This window comes from Chenopodium album, chromosome 19, assembly GCF_948465745.1.
Source record: "Chenopodium album chromosome 19, dcCheAlbu1.1, whole genome shotgun sequence".
In the NCBI taxonomy this organism is placed as follows: domain Eukaryota; kingdom Viridiplantae; phylum Streptophyta; class Magnoliopsida; order Caryophyllales; family Amaranthaceae; genus Chenopodium; species Chenopodium album.
In genome coordinates this window covers 6,205,772-6,222,241 of record NC_137852.1, presented here as the reverse complement: position 1 = coordinate 6,222,241, position 16,470 = coordinate 6,205,772, and the positions used below count along the sequence as shown (strand labels likewise).

Sequence of the window (16,470 nt, the reverse complement as noted above, 5' to 3'; positions counted from 1 at the left end):
ATGGTGTCACACTTGAGGTTGTATCGATTTGGGTTTATGGTAGCTTGTCCGGCTTGCTATAGAAAAAAAAAATGATTATAATCACCTTACATTTTGCTAATGTCAAGGACAATTTGGATGAAAGTATATATTATCACGGCTTAATTAAGAGTTGCATAAAAAGAAAGTGAATTTTACCCAAAAAAATAAAGACGCGTGGCTGACCTAGCAAAGATTGCTATGAAAATGGAAGCTGGAGGAGGAAAGACATGAAGGATGCATACGAGGACAATATTAGTGGAAACAACTCAAACAAGACAGAAAGGTTTCAGTAGAGTTCTTTTATTTCATTTGTTGGGCTTCTTCTTTGGTTGATATGATGTATTGGGATAATTTCTAATGAGTAGCTCTATTTTTTCTTTTAAAAAAGAGGGTGAATTACTAAACTCGGTGAAGTTTTGCTATTCCATTACACATTTCAAAAATACTAGTATTTCACCCTATGTGTCAAAAAAAAAAAAAAAAAAGTCTTCACCATTAATTTTCCAAATATTACAACAAAAGGTTTTAATAATATTGTTGTACATGATTAATTATTAATCTCGTATGGAGTTCTACATTTGCAAACGAGATAAAATGAAATGTGTCAACTACTGACTTAGGGCATGTTCATATTTATAAAGCTAAATTAAAGTGAACTGAATTGATTGTAACGGAACTGAACTTAACTTAAATTAAGGCGAAGTGAAAATACCCCTACGAAGAACTCCATAATATAAAACGGATGTATGAAGTAATTTTCAAATGTTACCAAAATCAAAATCCATATTCCTCTCTCGGCCATTGCTGGAGCTCCTGGCAGCATTTTCTCCATCTCCATTTTCATGGAGTTCATCTTTCAAACCTACTCACTCTCTCTCCTCCACATCCAAACTCAATCATCCTCTTTCAACAACAATTATCAAATCAATTTCTGCAAATTCAACCAATTTTGACGATAAATTAGAAGAGGGCAAAATTATGACCAGACAATTCAAATTGTCCCGTACATTTCGATCTATAAAGCCACATTCTACTCCAAACCCTAACCCTAATTCCAAAATTGAGCTTGAAAATGTGTCGGAAACCGCCATTGAATCATCAATTAAGAATCCCTCTTGGTGTGGTTATCTCATCGCTTCTACAAATCCTCCTTTCAAGACTTACGTTGGTGTTTCTACGGATTTTTCTCGCCGGTATACCTACTTTCTCTCTTTATAATTGTCTTGAAATTTTGTATAAATCTTGTATTTTGCAAATATGTATGAGTTTCATATTGATTATTTTAATAATCTAATGAAATGTTAGTGCTTTTTTGATGTGGCTGTAATTTTGTTGAGGAATAAATGTGTTACTCGGACTCGGTACCCATGTCCGAACACAGATCAAAATGAAGTGTCCAAATCATACCATTGTCCGGGTGTTGAGGGTCCGACACGGGTAATTGAGGTAAAATGAAGAGTCCGAGTAACAGTGAATATTTGTTGTAGTGTGTTAGTAATTTGTGTAATTTGCACTTTGATCTATTAAAAGACGAGAATTTTGCTCAATGTGATGCTGAATTTGAAACTTACAGAAGTTTGGCTTGTAATTTGTTTTAATTGTTGTGATTGTGCTACTATACCATGATTTCATTTGTTTGAAATGACTTGTATATGATATCAGCTATAAAGGTCAGTGTGTGTGCACGGAAATGGGAGCACAGAATTACGAGCTGACTCGAATTGGTAGTTTCTGTATTGTGTTTTCTAAGTCAAATAAGAATTTCATTTGCGTTTCTATTAAAAACTTGATTGGTAACATTGCAATGTCATAGATGGTTTCTATCATAGAAAATTTGAACTCATGAAAGTGTTCTATTTTTGTCATAGGCTTTAGAATAAGCGAGCTCATTGATTCTTATTTCTTAGGCGAAGAGTATGTCTGACCATGAGTTGTAGTATTCTTTTTGGGTGTTCAAGAAATCTTCTTAGAGCTTGTGTTTCTATGTAGTTTGAAACAACACAATGGTGAGCTTAAAGGAGGGGCTAAAGCATCTCGGGCTGGAAGACCTTGGATTTGTGCTTGCCTTGTGCAAGGTTTCAAAAGTCAGAGTGAAGGTATCTACTTACATGCATGCACTGATTCATTCCATCTGCTCCTGTTAGAAACTTTACATACCATATTATGTTTTCTTTCATAGGCCGTACTTGCTAAATGGGTAGTTCATTTATTTTGTGATGAAGATTTTTGTTGGTGCTACAAACCATTACTATTGTGAAAATCATTGCCTTTTCGGATAAGTGAGTAGATTTCTAGAGGTTTTTAAATATTGCAGATATCAGATACACTATCTGATGGCATTCTGAGTAATTAAAAGAGCAGTTGGTGCTTCCACCAGTCGTTTTTGTGTCTATTTACTTAATCTGAAAGCTTGAAACTTCATAACCTTAGTTGGCAAAAACATTGTTTTTGCTGCTGTAATGTCTCTGAAATGCTTCTGGTTTTGGTCATGCTGGTTCTGAGCTGCTGTTAATCTCATTGTAGCTTGCGAGTTTGAATCAAAATGGAAAATTATTTCTAGGAAATTGCCCCGTAAGCAGAAATCTGCAGATACAGAGGGGCTAGAGGATAAGGGGCGGCTTTTGTTGTTGCAACACAGACATGCAGCTATGGAAAAATTAAAGCAGTCATTTGACTGCGATCATCTAGAAGTCGACTGGCAATTAAATCCTTCTTTATAAGTTGTTTTCATATTTATTACTTGTAAATCATTTTGTATAGGTGCCCTTTTCATTCTTCTTCATTACTTCGTAGTTATACTAGTATATTTATACTCTTCTCCATCTCTCTGCCATTTTTTGTTGGCCAATCAGGAGATGAAGTGGCTTGAGATTCATCAGATATTACTCCGTAATAGCGGAAAACTATTAATGTTGTACACTTACAAGAATTTGATAAGCTTGTAAATTTGTAATCCAATGTCTTAATTAAAGTGTTTGGACAACGTTACTAGTTGTAGTTGATGAGCAAAGATCTGGAGTATATAAGTTTCATACGTGTGTACTTTGCATTCACATCTAACAGAGGGTGGATATTTGTGCACGTTTGGTCAAACGTTGAACATTTGTGTTCGTGATCCACTAACCATATTTTTGTTGTTGTACTTCATATTTAACTACTAACCAAATGCATGTGAGCTTGTTCACAAAGCTTAAGAATATGGAGAATGTTTTAGTCAAAAGTTTTTGATAAATATATATACTAGGTTTATAAAGAAAGATTGAAACCGTGATATGTAAATTTTATAGTACTCTTAACGTTTGTAAATTACGGTGTCAAAATTGCAATAAATTGTATGATGAATTGATGACTTTAATCATGGGTTTGTTCGTATGTAGAGTACAAAATTGAATGCGTTATCAAATTTTTCTCAAATGTGAGCCTTTATTGATTAATTTTTTGTTTGAAATCGAGGCAAGTTCTTATGCATAACCAAGCATCTTATTCATTCTTTGATTATGTAATTTACGTAGTAGACGAGTGATTTTAGGGGTGCAAAAGAGGGGCGAATACTACGTCTATATATGTATATATTAAGACAAAACAATTGGGGTAAAACATGTTATTAGGTCAATAGGTCATGCTCATTGCTCAACAATATAGAGTTGTCAACTTAGATCTACAGTTGAGTTAACTTGATTTGGGTCGTATCAGATGATGGTTTATACATAATCAGTGTACCCCATACCGATCAAATGGACTATTATAGCTCCAATTCGGTCATTACACTTGTTATCGGTACGCCGAGATGTCAATTAGGGTATTCGGATTAAGTCGGGTCGTGTCTATTTCAAACTTAAATCATGTTAAATTATTTTATCCATTCAAGTTAAAATCTGAATTGATTTTAGTGTTGGTCGATTTTGGCTCGTATCGGATTCACGTGTTTTTAGTTTTTTACAGCCCTAGGCACACCTCTTTTAACAGTAAAACATGTCCAAGATCCAAATACCAAAACCAGACCCATATAACAATTGGAATTCAAACTGAATCCATAAACACAAATACGAACACGAACACATCTAGTCATCTACGAATTCTGTCTTCCTTACCACTTTCCCTCCTCCCTTCGTTTTTCTTCCTTGTTCTTCTCCTATGAACCGCCTGCTTCTAGCAACTCACTAGAAGCAGAAAAAACAGAGCTTTTTCTCTCTCTTCAATCCAACATTCCTAATTTCAATGGGAATTTCAATCAATTCTTAATCCCAAAACCCAATTGAAAAACACCATTATTGTATCTCAATCTTAAACCCCAGAAGAAGAAGAAAAGACACCAATTTTGTCAATATTATTAAATTATGCTGTCGCCAAAACTCAGATACATTTGCAGAACCAGGCCTTTTCTCTCACCTCTTTTCCTCACAAATTCCTTCAATTCTTCATCTTCTGCGCACCCTCTTTCAAACCCATCTATAACTCGATACCAATTTGCAGACCCATCTGCAGAATCTAAAGAAATTGCTTCTACTTTTCGGGATTGGTTCAGAACCTCAAAAAACCCAGTTTTTGACAGGATTTTTTCGATTTTGGATAGAAGTGATGAAGATCTTATTTCTTCCAGAAATATGAATTTGGGCATTGAAGATATGGGTATTTCATTGACAGAATCGTTCGTTTTACAGGTACTTGATTATAAGAAAGATGATGTTTTAAGTTGTTTGAAATTCTTTGATTGGGCTGGTAGACAACCTTATTTTAATCATACTCAAGCTACTTGTATTAAACTTTTTAAGATTTTGGGTCGTGCTAAGCTTACTTCTATGATGGTAGATTTGTTAGATAGTTTTACTAAGCAGAGAACTATGCATAGAGTTAGGTTTAATGATATGCTAGTGATGGGGTATGCTTTAGCTGGTAAAATTGATGTTGCACTCCAAGTGTTTGGTAAAATGCGCTTTCACGGGCTTGATTTGGATGGGGTTGCTTACCATATTTTGTTGAATGCGTTGGTGGAGGAAGGGTGTTTCGATGTAATGAAAGTCGTGTTGGAGCAAATTAGGATGAGGGGGCATCAGAATGTGGTTACTCATGGTATTGTGATGAAGAGCTTGTGTAAGCAGGGTCAAATAGAAGAGGCGGAGAAGTATTTTCGCGAGTTGTTGAATGATGATAAGGTGAATCCAGGGCGTATTTTTGGTGTTCTTGTGAATGCACTTTGTAAGGAGAAGATGTTTTCGCATGCTGGTATGTTGATCCAGGAGTTTGGGGAGATGGGAACTTTTCCTTTGCAAGAGGCATATGGTGTTTGGATTAAGAATCTTGTGCAAGCTGGGAAATTAGACTCTGCTGTGGAATTTTTCCGCACCAAAAAGTGTGAGGAAGGGTACATTCCTGAAGTGTTCAGGTACAATATTTTGATATGTAGGCTTCTTAAGGAAAATCGTCTTAAAGAGGTTTGTGATTTGTTGTTGGATATGAAGGAGTGCCAAATTGTGCCTGATAAGGTGACCATGAATGCTGTTTTGTGCTTTTTTTGCAAGGCTGGAATGATGGATGTTGTACTCGATTTGTATGAGATGAGGGCTGAATTTGGGCTTACTCCACATAGTCTGGTGTATAATTATGTTATAAACACTCTGTGTGGTGATGGAAGTACTGATGAAGCATATCAACTGCTGAAGAACTCAATGAAACAGGATTACTTTCCCGGCAAGAGGACCTTCTCTGTACTTGCAGATGCATTATGTAGGGAGGGTAAGCTTGATAAAATGAAGGACCTAATTATGTTCGCCTTGGAACGTAAATTTATTCCATCTAACGCTGCATATGAGAAATTTATTAGAGCCCTTTGTATAGCTAAAAGGGTTGAAGATGGTTACTTGATCCATGGAGAGCTAAACAGATTAAATAAAACACCCAGTGAAAGTACATATTCATACTTGATATGTGGTTTCAATAAGGCCAGCAGGGGAGACCTTGCTTCTAGACTTATCATTGAAATGCAAGATAAAGGTTATGCCCCATCACACAAATTGTTTAAAGCTGCTATTCGTTGTGTTTGTGAAATGGATAATCCTGAGAAGCACTATCTGAATTTGTTGGAAAAGCAGCTGTCTCGCTTTGGATGTGACCAGCGTATTTTCAGTTACTTTATCTATGGGGCAGGGCATGCCAGAAAGCCTGAGCTTGGTAGAGCTGTTTATGAAATGATGGAGAAAATTGGCATTGTACCTAATTTGAACTCAGATCTTTTTATGCTAAAGTGTTACCTGAAAAGCGGAAGGATAGCTGATTCACTAAGCTTCTTTGATGACCTCTGCAGAAAAAGATGGGCGGGAAGGAAGATGTACAATACCATGGTGGTTGGCCTATGCAAATCTGGGAGAACCGACTTTGCAACAGCCTTATTGAAGCAAGCGAGGAACAATGGCCTGATCCCTAGCCTGCAAAGTTATGAGGAGCTTGTAAAGTTGTGTTGCTCTGAAAAGAGATATGATGACGCGATTGAATTAATTAATGACCTTGAGAAAGCCGGACGTAAGGTTTCATCATTCCTTGGCAATATACTTTTGTTGCATGCTATGCGTTCTGGAGATTTATACAATGCTTGGCTTCGTTCAAGGGATGTGTCTCATGAGACACCTTGTAGTGCAATGCTTGGCCAATTAATTGATGTGTTTTCCAGTCATGTTTCATTGGATTCTAAGGCTGAGGACTTGGAAGAAGTTATTCAGAAATGCTTTCCTCTTGATCTTTTCTCTTATAACATGATGTTGAGAAAATTAAGCATCAATAAGATAGATGAAGCCTGCCAATTGTTTAAGCGGTTGTGTTTCAAAGGGTATCAACCAAATAGATGGACTTATGACATAATTGTACATGGCCTCTACAAACATGGTAGGATTGCTGAAGCTGAACTGTGGGCAGACCAAATGTTACGGCAAGGATATGTTCCAACTGAATGTACTCACCTGTTCATTTGAAGAAAATTACGTGGTTAGAAACCAATAAAGCACAGGTAACTATGTTTTTTTTTTTTTTTTTTTTTTTTTTTTTTTTTTTTTATAGACTCTTGTGCCTCTTACTATCTGTGCCATTTTATGTTTTGTTTGTTACTCCATATTTGCACTAGATCCTTTTAAGCAGGGGCCACTCAAAGATAATGGGGGACCATATGCAGCTTTTTTCGAATTGAGCTCTCTGTTCATAGTTTTAAATGCACAGTATATTACAAATGCTAATCAAATATCCAATTAGAAATAGATATTGCAATTGAACTTGATAGTATCTCTCAGAAAGAACTAGATGTAACCACAACAATTCTCCAGCTGGTGCTGTAGTTATGTTACATCAACCACAAAAATTGTCTATCCACTTCAAAGAATAATTAATGCTTAACAATACAAATTTCATTTGATACACCCATTTTCCAGAGCGATTGTGCTATTATGTAATCTATGATTATTATCTCATCATTACACCTTAAAAAAATACCATCAAGTCATCAACCTTTTTAAGTCAATTTACTACATTCTCCTACTTATGATAGTAGTTACATCTTTTGGTTTTTGACACCAACTCAGCAAAGAATGCTCTTTTAGTAAACGGTCAGTAGCTGGCTAGCTGCTGGTTAAAAGCAGATTATATATAGACTGGTTTAGGAACCTTTGGGTAATCGATACTTCTAAATTGGTTTAGATGGTAGCCTACGTAGGTCTGATAATGCACAAGATAAGAGTGGAGACAATGTACAAATAAATCTTGTCTAAGGTGAGAGCCGTAGCTCATTTAAATCTAAGATTTAATGCATGACTTTGACCTTGATATTGAGTATGCTGAGAATCAAAGTCCTAGTAGGGTACAGTTGAGCTATTCTGTATTGATAGCATGGGGAAGGGATTCTTTGTTATGCTGGGATCCTGCTGCCTTGTTTAGGTAATAAAATAATACAGGTTATGGTCCATGATCTGACTTGTGTTTTAAGATCCTTATTTGAGTAATGAGTTGTCCCAGTGATTGTGCCTCAAAATTGTTATTGAACAAAGCTCATGTACCCCTGAAATGTTTAATCAATCAATCAATCAAAGCCTTAATCCCATAACAATGGGTCGCTTAACATGAACCAAATTTGATTATTCCGTGTAGTCATCGACATAAATCTTCTTCCTCCATCCCTTATGATCCAATGCTTCATCCTCATGCAAATCCATATATTTCATATCCTTCTGAACTCCTTCCAACCAAGTCATTTTCGGTCTCTCCTTCCCTCGTTTAACCCCTCTATGGTCCCACTCTTCCACTCTTCGAACCGGTGCACCCTCGGGTCTCCGTCTTACATGCCCAAGCCAACACAGAAGATTTTCCCTTACGGGGCGTTTGGTAGGAGGGATGGGATTAAGTGGGATAAACAGGTGTAATTAATAGTAGGATAAGGATAAAAATAGTGTATTCCATTGTTTGGTATGGGTTGGGATTGGATTGGAATAACTAATACAAATACAAAATTACCCTTACTATCCTTTCTTCACTCTCTTCTTCTTTTATTTTTCATTAAGGGTAGAAATGTCTTTTATCCATTAAATTTAATCCCCATCCCTTATACCACCCCCTAGTTATTAATTTGGAGGGATAACTCCCTTTTTTATCCCCTTCCTATCCCCCCTCCTAATCCCCATCCCTTTGAACAAACAAAAGACTTGTTAAATCACTCCTTTTTTTTAATCCTATCCTCCTTCTTCTATCCCTCTACACATCCACCTTAACATGCACATTTCCGTAACCTCCATCTTTTTAATGTGCTACTTCTTAGAAGCCAACATTTTGTACCATAGAGCAACACTGGTCTTATGGCAATTCTGTAGAATTTTCCCTTCAGCTGTAAGGGAATGCTTCGGTCACATTACCCTCCCATGGCCGCTCTCCATTTTAGCCACCCGACTTAATCATGTGGGCCACGTCTTGATCAATGTCACCATTCTTTTGGATGATCGAACTAAGATACCTGGAAACATTCACTCATGGTCAAATACTCAAATCATTTCCATCCAAACTCACCACTTCATTGCTTGTCCCCCTCTCAGTACCAAAGCGACATACCAAATATTCAGTCTTACTCCGACTTAGCTTAAACCCTCTAGATTCCAACCTTTGCCTCCATTGCTCCAACTTCGCATCAACCCTATCCTTAGTTTCATCCACCAAAACGATATCATTCACAAACAACGTACACCATGGAACCTCGTTTTGAATTGGTCTAGTTACTTCATCTAGGACCATTGCAAACGACATACCCCTGAAATATTTAAGGAGAACGTAATTTAGTTATCCAACAGAATATGTAGAAGCGTATGATGAGCATATGCCGTGTTTGAAAAGAATGCCTAGGCGCGCTGAGGCGCAAGGCGAAATGGGTAAGCGCTTAACCTGCTTTGGTGAGGCGTTTTTGGTAAGGCGCAGGCTAGGCGCATGAGGCACACCAAAAGCGCGCAAGGTGTACCCGAGGTGCAAGTGAGGCGTACTTGGAGAAATTTCTACCAATTTTTTTTTTACTGCTTGTAGGCGCTGCATGACCTTTCTCGCTTCAGCGCGCCTTCAGCTTTTTTATACATTGAGCATATGAAATAGATGTTAAGTTTTGAAAGTTTCTTCCTTGTGTTTGTTTTCGTGGAACCTGTGTCATGTTCTTACTCAGGAAGTACCTTATATTAATGCATGTTTAAATTCAATAATAGGGCTTTCATAGGGAGACTTCTTTCGTTCTTTGTCTATTGGTTGTTTCATAAAATGTATCAATGTTTAACAGCACTTCAAGATGCTTGTAGTGATTGAAAGAGGAAATTAAAGGCTTATGATGAGCATAAACAAAGGGGGATAAAAAGGCATGGCCATCTTAGTGCAAATTCAAATTGGTTACATTTCAAAAATATGCATCAATGCTAAATACTCTTATAAATAAGTTTTTTGACTGTAGAAAAGCCTGGTAAGGTGTACTTGAGGCTCTTCTCCAAAGTTAGGGTGGGAGAAGGGGGAGGGGGTGTCTGGAGATGCTGTCTAACCTATATACTGAATCCCAACAAACTGATTCAGCTCCTGATCTTCTCTTTCACAACCAAAATCTTGAGAAGTAAGCTTAAGTAGCCTGTTTAGTTACTACTATATTCCGGCTCACAAGTTTCTCTGTTTCTTGAGTTGTTACTTTACAGATAGTATTCCTTTGAATTTTCACCGACTTGTCCTTTTGGTTTGATGTCATAAATTCTTTGTAGGTGTCCTAAACACTGTACAATAGTCTCTTTGGATGGTAGACGGATGCTGTCTAAAAGAATTGGAACTGAAATGGATGTAATGAGAATGCTTCAGGTCCTGAGTTTGACACTTTGACCTGCCTCTTTTCAACTCTTGACTTTCTCTTGTGTGCTATAGCATTCGTTTAAGTTAATTTTCAGATTTCTTTTGAGGTGGCTCTGCTGGGGATAATAGCCAGCTGAAGTTTTGTCTGAATGGCTTGATGTTACTCATGTTAGGACGAGGGGGAGGATCACTTTATTGACTTGGATATTGGAGATTATGCATGGTGGCATCCTCAAGTGCATCTCACCACCCTCATTATTTGGACTGTAATATATTAAGAGCTTGTTTATTTGGATTTCTAAATTTAGTCTGATTTTTTGCCTTTCCTCTTCTGTTTTCCAAAGAGTATATGAACTACTCGTATTATTTATTCCCCCACTTTGAGGTTGTGGATATGAAACCCCCCAGCATGTATGCTGCGGCTAAGGAAAGCTCGTCTCAAAATCTCACTTAAATATAGATTCGTTTGGACATCTGAGGGAAGAAGAAGAGAGCTTTAACGCCGTGTATACGCCCATTTGAAAGGAAGTGAAGTAACGCCCATTATAGAGAGATGGAGCTTTAGCTTTAAAGTATTCTCCTAAAGCTCAGCTCAAGTAAGGGATCCTGGGGCGTAAGCCCGGTGAGTTTAAGCTGTCTAAATGGAAGCGATAAAAGACCGGAAATGCAACCTGAGGGGTACTTTGTGGAGATTGAGCCTCAAAAGTATTGCTTCAAAAATAGGTCCGAAAAAGCCACGTTTGGATGCTATGCTAATCAGGTTAATCCCTAGCGAAGGGTCCTAAACTGGCGCTAGAGCCCACGCTTTTGGCCTGTGTAGTTTGGTTCGCAGCTCTAGCCTAATTGCCGAGGATATTATTCACCGGGTCTTCATAATTGGAACAGTCTTTTTTTGCACAAATAACTGTCTCTGAAGTGACATTTTTCTTTTGAGTGGTATATATTCAAGCACAGTACTTTTTATCTTGATTCTAGCAATTGTCTTTACTTCCTAGTTTTCTTCTTTCTTTATACTAATAGAAAATGACATTGAATTTAAGCCTGACCAAAACAAATTTCCAGCTTACTGGTAAGGGGCTAATTTTAGTCTTTTTTTTATAAGGAAACTGAAATTTGATTTTAGGAAGTCATATTCTGAAGGCGTTACCTAGGAACTGTAGGAAGTTTAGTTGAATCTACATATCTTCAAGTTTTTGGACGCTTGCATTGTGTAACCTTTTGGATATATCTTCTCAACTATTCCTTTCTTTCTTTTAGAATATACAGTAATGTATTACTTTGCTGCTGTACTGATTAGTATTCTTTTGCTGATTTCATGAATCTAAACTTTTATATACAGGCAAATGAAAAAACTCGTATTTTACTTGCTGGAGGAAGCTCTTTGGATGACTATTGGATCCAAATAGGTCTCTTTGTTAGAAAAAAAAACTGTTATTACAAGGCAGGAAGGTGAAATTCATGTTTTCCTTTACTTCAGTGGTACATAGTTAGTTATACAAGTTTTGTAGCAATTGCGAGACCTTGCTTGCCCATGCTTGTCTAAGAACTAAAATGTTTTTGGAGTTCTTGATCAGCAACCCAAAAGAATTTTAACTTGTTACACTCTTCTACTAATTGTGGCGTATTGGAATCATACTGGTGTCGGGGCCTGGTAGTTGAGCATGGCTGTCAGATCATTACCTTAAGCTGTCAAACCATGGTGTCAGATCATTCTCCATTTCTTTGAAATAGCTGTTTGAATTTTGACACTGGATATACAAGTGCTTCTTCCAAGTGTTCAACCTGTCGTTCAGTAACAAGCTAATACAGATGGTAAACTTTTTCAGGATACTGCTTCTGGTAATTGTATCAGAACTTTTTTTGCTCTATTGACAAGATTGCTATTACAAACTTGTGAATAGCTAATTTATGTTGTATTTATATTAGCTTCAGAAATATCTAGGCAACAGTTAAAGTCCTATTTTTAAGGATTTCTATCATCTTTTAGATGGATAATTCATCTAGTTACACAGATGCAAACAACATATGATTAGTACTGAATAGGCTAGACATTTTGTTAGAAGAAGAAAATGGGCTTTAAATAAAATGGAGTGACATGCTCTCAAATTTCTCATTGGAGTGTGCATTCTCTACCCCTAATCATTTTGGGACTAAGGCTTTGTTTTTGTTGTTGTTGTAGTGTGCATTCTCTTCTCGTTTGTTATCGTCTCAGGTTTCTGATGTAATTGCAGTCCTGTTTCCTTAAAAGAGGATGTGAATTGTTGTGTTTCAAAATTTTAGATATAATTTAATTTGTGGGTGCTTTTCCCATGGTTTCTATGTTTTTCAGCTGTATATGAGTAATATGAAAGTATTCAAGGCTGCATTTCAGCTATCCTCTTGTCATACAGATGAGCTTCCTGGTAGCAGGACCTGCCTTTTTGGGCATGAAATGCAAAGTGTCTGATTCTGGAATGATCTCAGGTGATCACATTTTTTTAATATGCTCTATGGTTGTCTGTCTTTATTGTAGTTTACTTATGTCAATGGTAATTTGTTTACATAAAATCTCCGGAACGAAAGGGCAGATTCCATCTGGAATGTGAGAAACATGGTGTTCTTTGCTTAGAGCTAATCCCTTCTGATAAATTGGGAAATAATCCTCTATTTCTGGTACAAATGACATGGATATTTCTGTAAAGCTTGCAAGTGACTCCTAACCAAACATTTGGACCACCATTTTCCTTAAGGGTATGATTATCAGTTCCTTTGGTCACTTAAGCAAGCTCAAATCAGAAGCATTTTCATTTCTGATATCACTGTCAGTAGGTTAGAGAGAGCTGGGGACCCTGCAACATTGCCAAACCAAGGTTGATAGGAACTGGCGGTTGCCATTAGTACAGCATAAGCCTAATTATTAACAAATATTCAACATTATTATCGTAGTGATATCTACTCCGGATAAAAAAAAAATACGATCAAGTGCATAACAGTTCTGTAATAACGGATTGCTAATTAGTATTTCGTAGTTCTGAAAACAGGATGGTGAAATGTGAAAGGTTGTTATAAGCAAGAAATTCAATGGAAGATGATGACTACTTTGCTTCATTTAGTAGAAAGATTCAAGTGTGAAAACTGCTCATATTCTTTAGACGAGTTGATTGTTTTCATGCATGGTCTGACTAAGACTTTAGTGCTGGTTGTTCAACTGAGGAATAAAGACCAAACTCAAAGTTGCAAATTCAAGTAAACATTCTTGTCCTTTCAATCTTTTTGTCAAGTCCTTCCAAACTGTTTGTCTAGCGCGTAATGAAACTAGTGTTTGGCCAACAATGTATGGAAATTTCCTGATTTGGGTTATGACTATGAAAGTTAGATGGTATATGTAACTAGCTGTAATAATCTCTCTACGCGAATTAATGGTGATTTGATAATCTTCGTGATTGTGGAGAAACAAGTCGTTTGAATGAAGTTAGTTTTAAATGAATTTTAATTTGGTAATGAGTCACTCAATTTCTAATGAAGTCGTTATAGTGATACTAATTTTTAGGTCACTTAAATTTAAGTTGAGTCTTCATTTCTAATCCATATCAAGACACTTAGTTTCGGGTATACTTGGTCAGCTATGTTGATTTCAATTTTCAAGCAATTGCCCAATTTATAAGTCAAGTGTATTGTGCAAAAATTATGTACTTAGAAATGTAAAATAAAAATAAATATCCATGCAAAACATTTTGCACCCTTTATCAAACCAATTTTGGATCACATACTACTAAAACAATTTCAAATTATACTTTTACTTTTTTTTTTTTAAAGTTACTATTGCTACAAAAGAGTCAACAAATTATCTATTCAAAATTTAACATTCACAGTGTCTTTATGACCACAATATTTTACTACAAGCCTACAACCATTTTCTTGCATGACCACAGTACAGCCTCAACACTAGCATCACCAATTTGACTTGCAGAAACTATTTCAGTAAAATTTATTCCATGAAATTAATTTTTTTTATTTTTATTTTTTCCCAGTATACTCAGTTATAATCAAAGCAAACGAACAATAAAATAGCAATTAATTAGGAAGTATTAATGATGATACATTGTTAAATGTCGTATACCCGAAAACACCTGAAAATTTGTATAATAAACCCCATCAATTTTTTAAAAATAAATGGGACATATACTTAATTACTCCTACCACCAGCAAATATCTTGGAATTTTAATTTGGTAAAAATGTACCCCACCTTATTCCACCCTCCCCTCCTAAAGGCAACAGCTGAGCAAAATTAAAGTCATTCCCCTTTCTCTCTGCTCCCAAAAACAGAGAGAAAAAAACAGGGAAAAAATTAATAAAAATCCAATCTTTATTCACAAAAATCCCAAAAAATTAAATAAATTCCACAATCCTCATGAATTCTTGAATTTGATAAAACCCAGTTCTTCAATTTTCTTTCTTTCTCAAAAAAGATTGGTTCTTGATGGGTTATCTCTCTTGCAAAGCTGAATCATCCATTGAAGTTTCGAATTCCCAGAAAAACCCATCTTCTAACAGACAAAAACAAGAAATCCCAGATAAAAATTCCCATGAAAAACCCATCAAAATCACAGAATTTAAGTACAGTGATCTTGTAGCAGCTACAAATAATTTTTCAGACCAGAAACTTCTAGGTAGAGGAAGCCATGGCCTTGTTTATAAAGCTCTTCTTCCTTCTGGTCGTCTTTTAGCTGTCAAGAAACCTTCTAGAAGACCCCAACAATCTTCATCATCATCATCATTTAATGATGAATTTGATAATGAAATCAACATTTTGTCGAATATTCATAATCCCAGGTTTGTAAATTTAGTGGGTTTTACTGCAATTAATAATAATGTTAATGAAGCTTCTAGATTACTTGTTGTTGAATTTATGTGTAATGGTACTTTATATGATCATTTGCACAAGAATTCAAAGGTACCCAATTGGGGTCGTAGGATTAAATTAGCATTGCAAATTGCAAAAGCTGTTGAAACCCTACACTCACAATTTCCACCTGTGATTCATAGAGATATAAAGTCTGCAAATGTGTTGCTTGATAGAAATTACAATGCTAGATTAGGGGATTTTGGGCTTGCATTGAGGTGTAATGTAGATGATTTTCGACTCCGGTCCACGCCCCCGGCCGGAACAATTGGTTATTTGGATCCATGTTATGTGACTCCTGATAATTTGAGTACAAAAACTGATGTATTTAGTTTTGGAATATTGTTGTTGGAGATTATAAGTGGAAGAAAAGCTATTGATATTGGATATTCACCACCCTCAGTAGTGGATTGGGCTATCCCTTTGGTAAGAAAAGGGAAGCTTTCAGCTATTTATGATCCTAAGATCCCTCCTCCAAAGGATCAGATGGTTAGGAAGCAGTTGGCTGTGATTGCGGCGAAATGTGTTAGGACTAATAGGGAGAGGAGGCCGTCGATGAGGGAGGTTGTTGAGGCACTTGATAGATTGAGCAAGTTGGTTCCTTTGCATTCGTGGAACGGGTTGGTTAATCCGTGCTTGATGGTGGAGAATGTAGGGCAGCCTGTTGGGTTGACAAATGGGAACTTGAGTTCAAGGTTTAGGGGGTTGGAGTGTGGGAATTTGGTTGATGTGGATGGTAAATTTGCAAAGCCATTGAAGAATCCGAGGAGGGTTTACTCGGATTTGGGGATCAGGAACAATTTGTTGGATTTGTTGGCTGAACCTGACTTGGATTCTGAATATGGAGGAGAGGATGTGAATGAGAAAAAACAGCAGACACCTAAACATAGTTCGAGTTTAAGATTTGGAAGTGAAAGATATAGTGACATGGGACGGAACTCTTCTCTTGTTCGTTATAACGATGGTGGAAGTCTTTCTCAATTGCGGAGGAGTATAAAGGACAATAAAAGATCATGAATTGTGAGTGAGATGGATTGGTATGTTTTCTCCACCAAGTTAGTGAGATTCAGTGATTGAACTACATCTATCTCGGATGTCTTTCATCAGTAAACTCGAGTGTAAGCTTGTATTCTTGTATTCAATGTTGCTTTTGTAGATTAATCTGTGCTCTTTGTGTATGTTTCCATCAGTTGTTAATTTGTTCATTATTTTATTGCTTGCTGAGGCAGCCTGTTCA

The 16,470-nt window shown here is 36.5% G+C and overlaps 2 protein-coding genes and 1 pseudogene across 3 annotated transcripts; all 3 read left to right on the top strand.

Annotated features, from left to right (window-relative positions):
* Positions 1-780: 780 nt before the first annotated feature.
* Positions 781-2,967, top strand: LOC145595685 (uncharacterized). The gene is made up of 3 exons (XM_081652101.1): positions 781-1,214; positions 2,011-2,117; positions 2,545-2,967. Exons 1-3 carry the CDS (start codon positions 784-786, stop codon positions 2,739-2,741), a joined length of 735 nt encoding a protein of 244 aa, XP_081508227.1. The 5' UTR covers positions 781-783; the 3' UTR covers positions 2,742-2,967.
* A 1,110-nt stretch (positions 2,968-4,077) lies between these two features.
* On the top strand, positions 4,078-12,535 carry LOC145594699 (pentatricopeptide repeat-containing protein At1g71210, mitochondrial pseudogene; annotated as a pseudogene). Its single transcript, XR_014102859.1, has 2 exons — positions 4,078-7,018; positions 11,690-12,535. The product of XR_014102859.1 is annotated as a pentatricopeptide repeat-containing protein At1g71210, mitochondrial pseudogene (transcript).
* Positions 12,536-14,595: 2,060 nt separating this feature from the next.
* On the top strand, positions 14,596-16,470 carry LOC145594792 (serine/threonine-protein kinase-like protein At3g51990). Its single transcript, XM_081651124.1, has one exon. The coding sequence runs from the start codon at positions 14,811-14,813 to the stop codon at positions 16,248-16,250; it is 1,440 nt and encodes a 479-aa protein (XP_081507250.1). The 5' UTR covers positions 14,596-14,810; the 3' UTR covers positions 16,251-16,470.

Coding starts and splice junctions, on each gene's coding strand:
- LOC145595685 (XM_081652101.1), top strand. CDS start 784: ATGTTACCAAAATCAAAATCCATATTCCTCTCTCGGCCATTGCTGGAG. Junction 1,215..2,010: donor TCTACGGATTTTTCTCGCCG/GTATACCTACTT, acceptor GTTTCTATGTAG/TTTGAAACAACACAATGGTG. Junction 2,118..2,544: donor TTTCAAAAGTCAGAGTGAAG/GTATCTACTTAC, acceptor ATCTCATTGTAG/CTTGCGAGTTTGAATCAAAA.
- LOC145594792 (XM_081651124.1), top strand. CDS start 14,811: ATGGGTTATCTCTCTTGCAAAGCTGAATCATCCATTGAAGTTTCGAAT.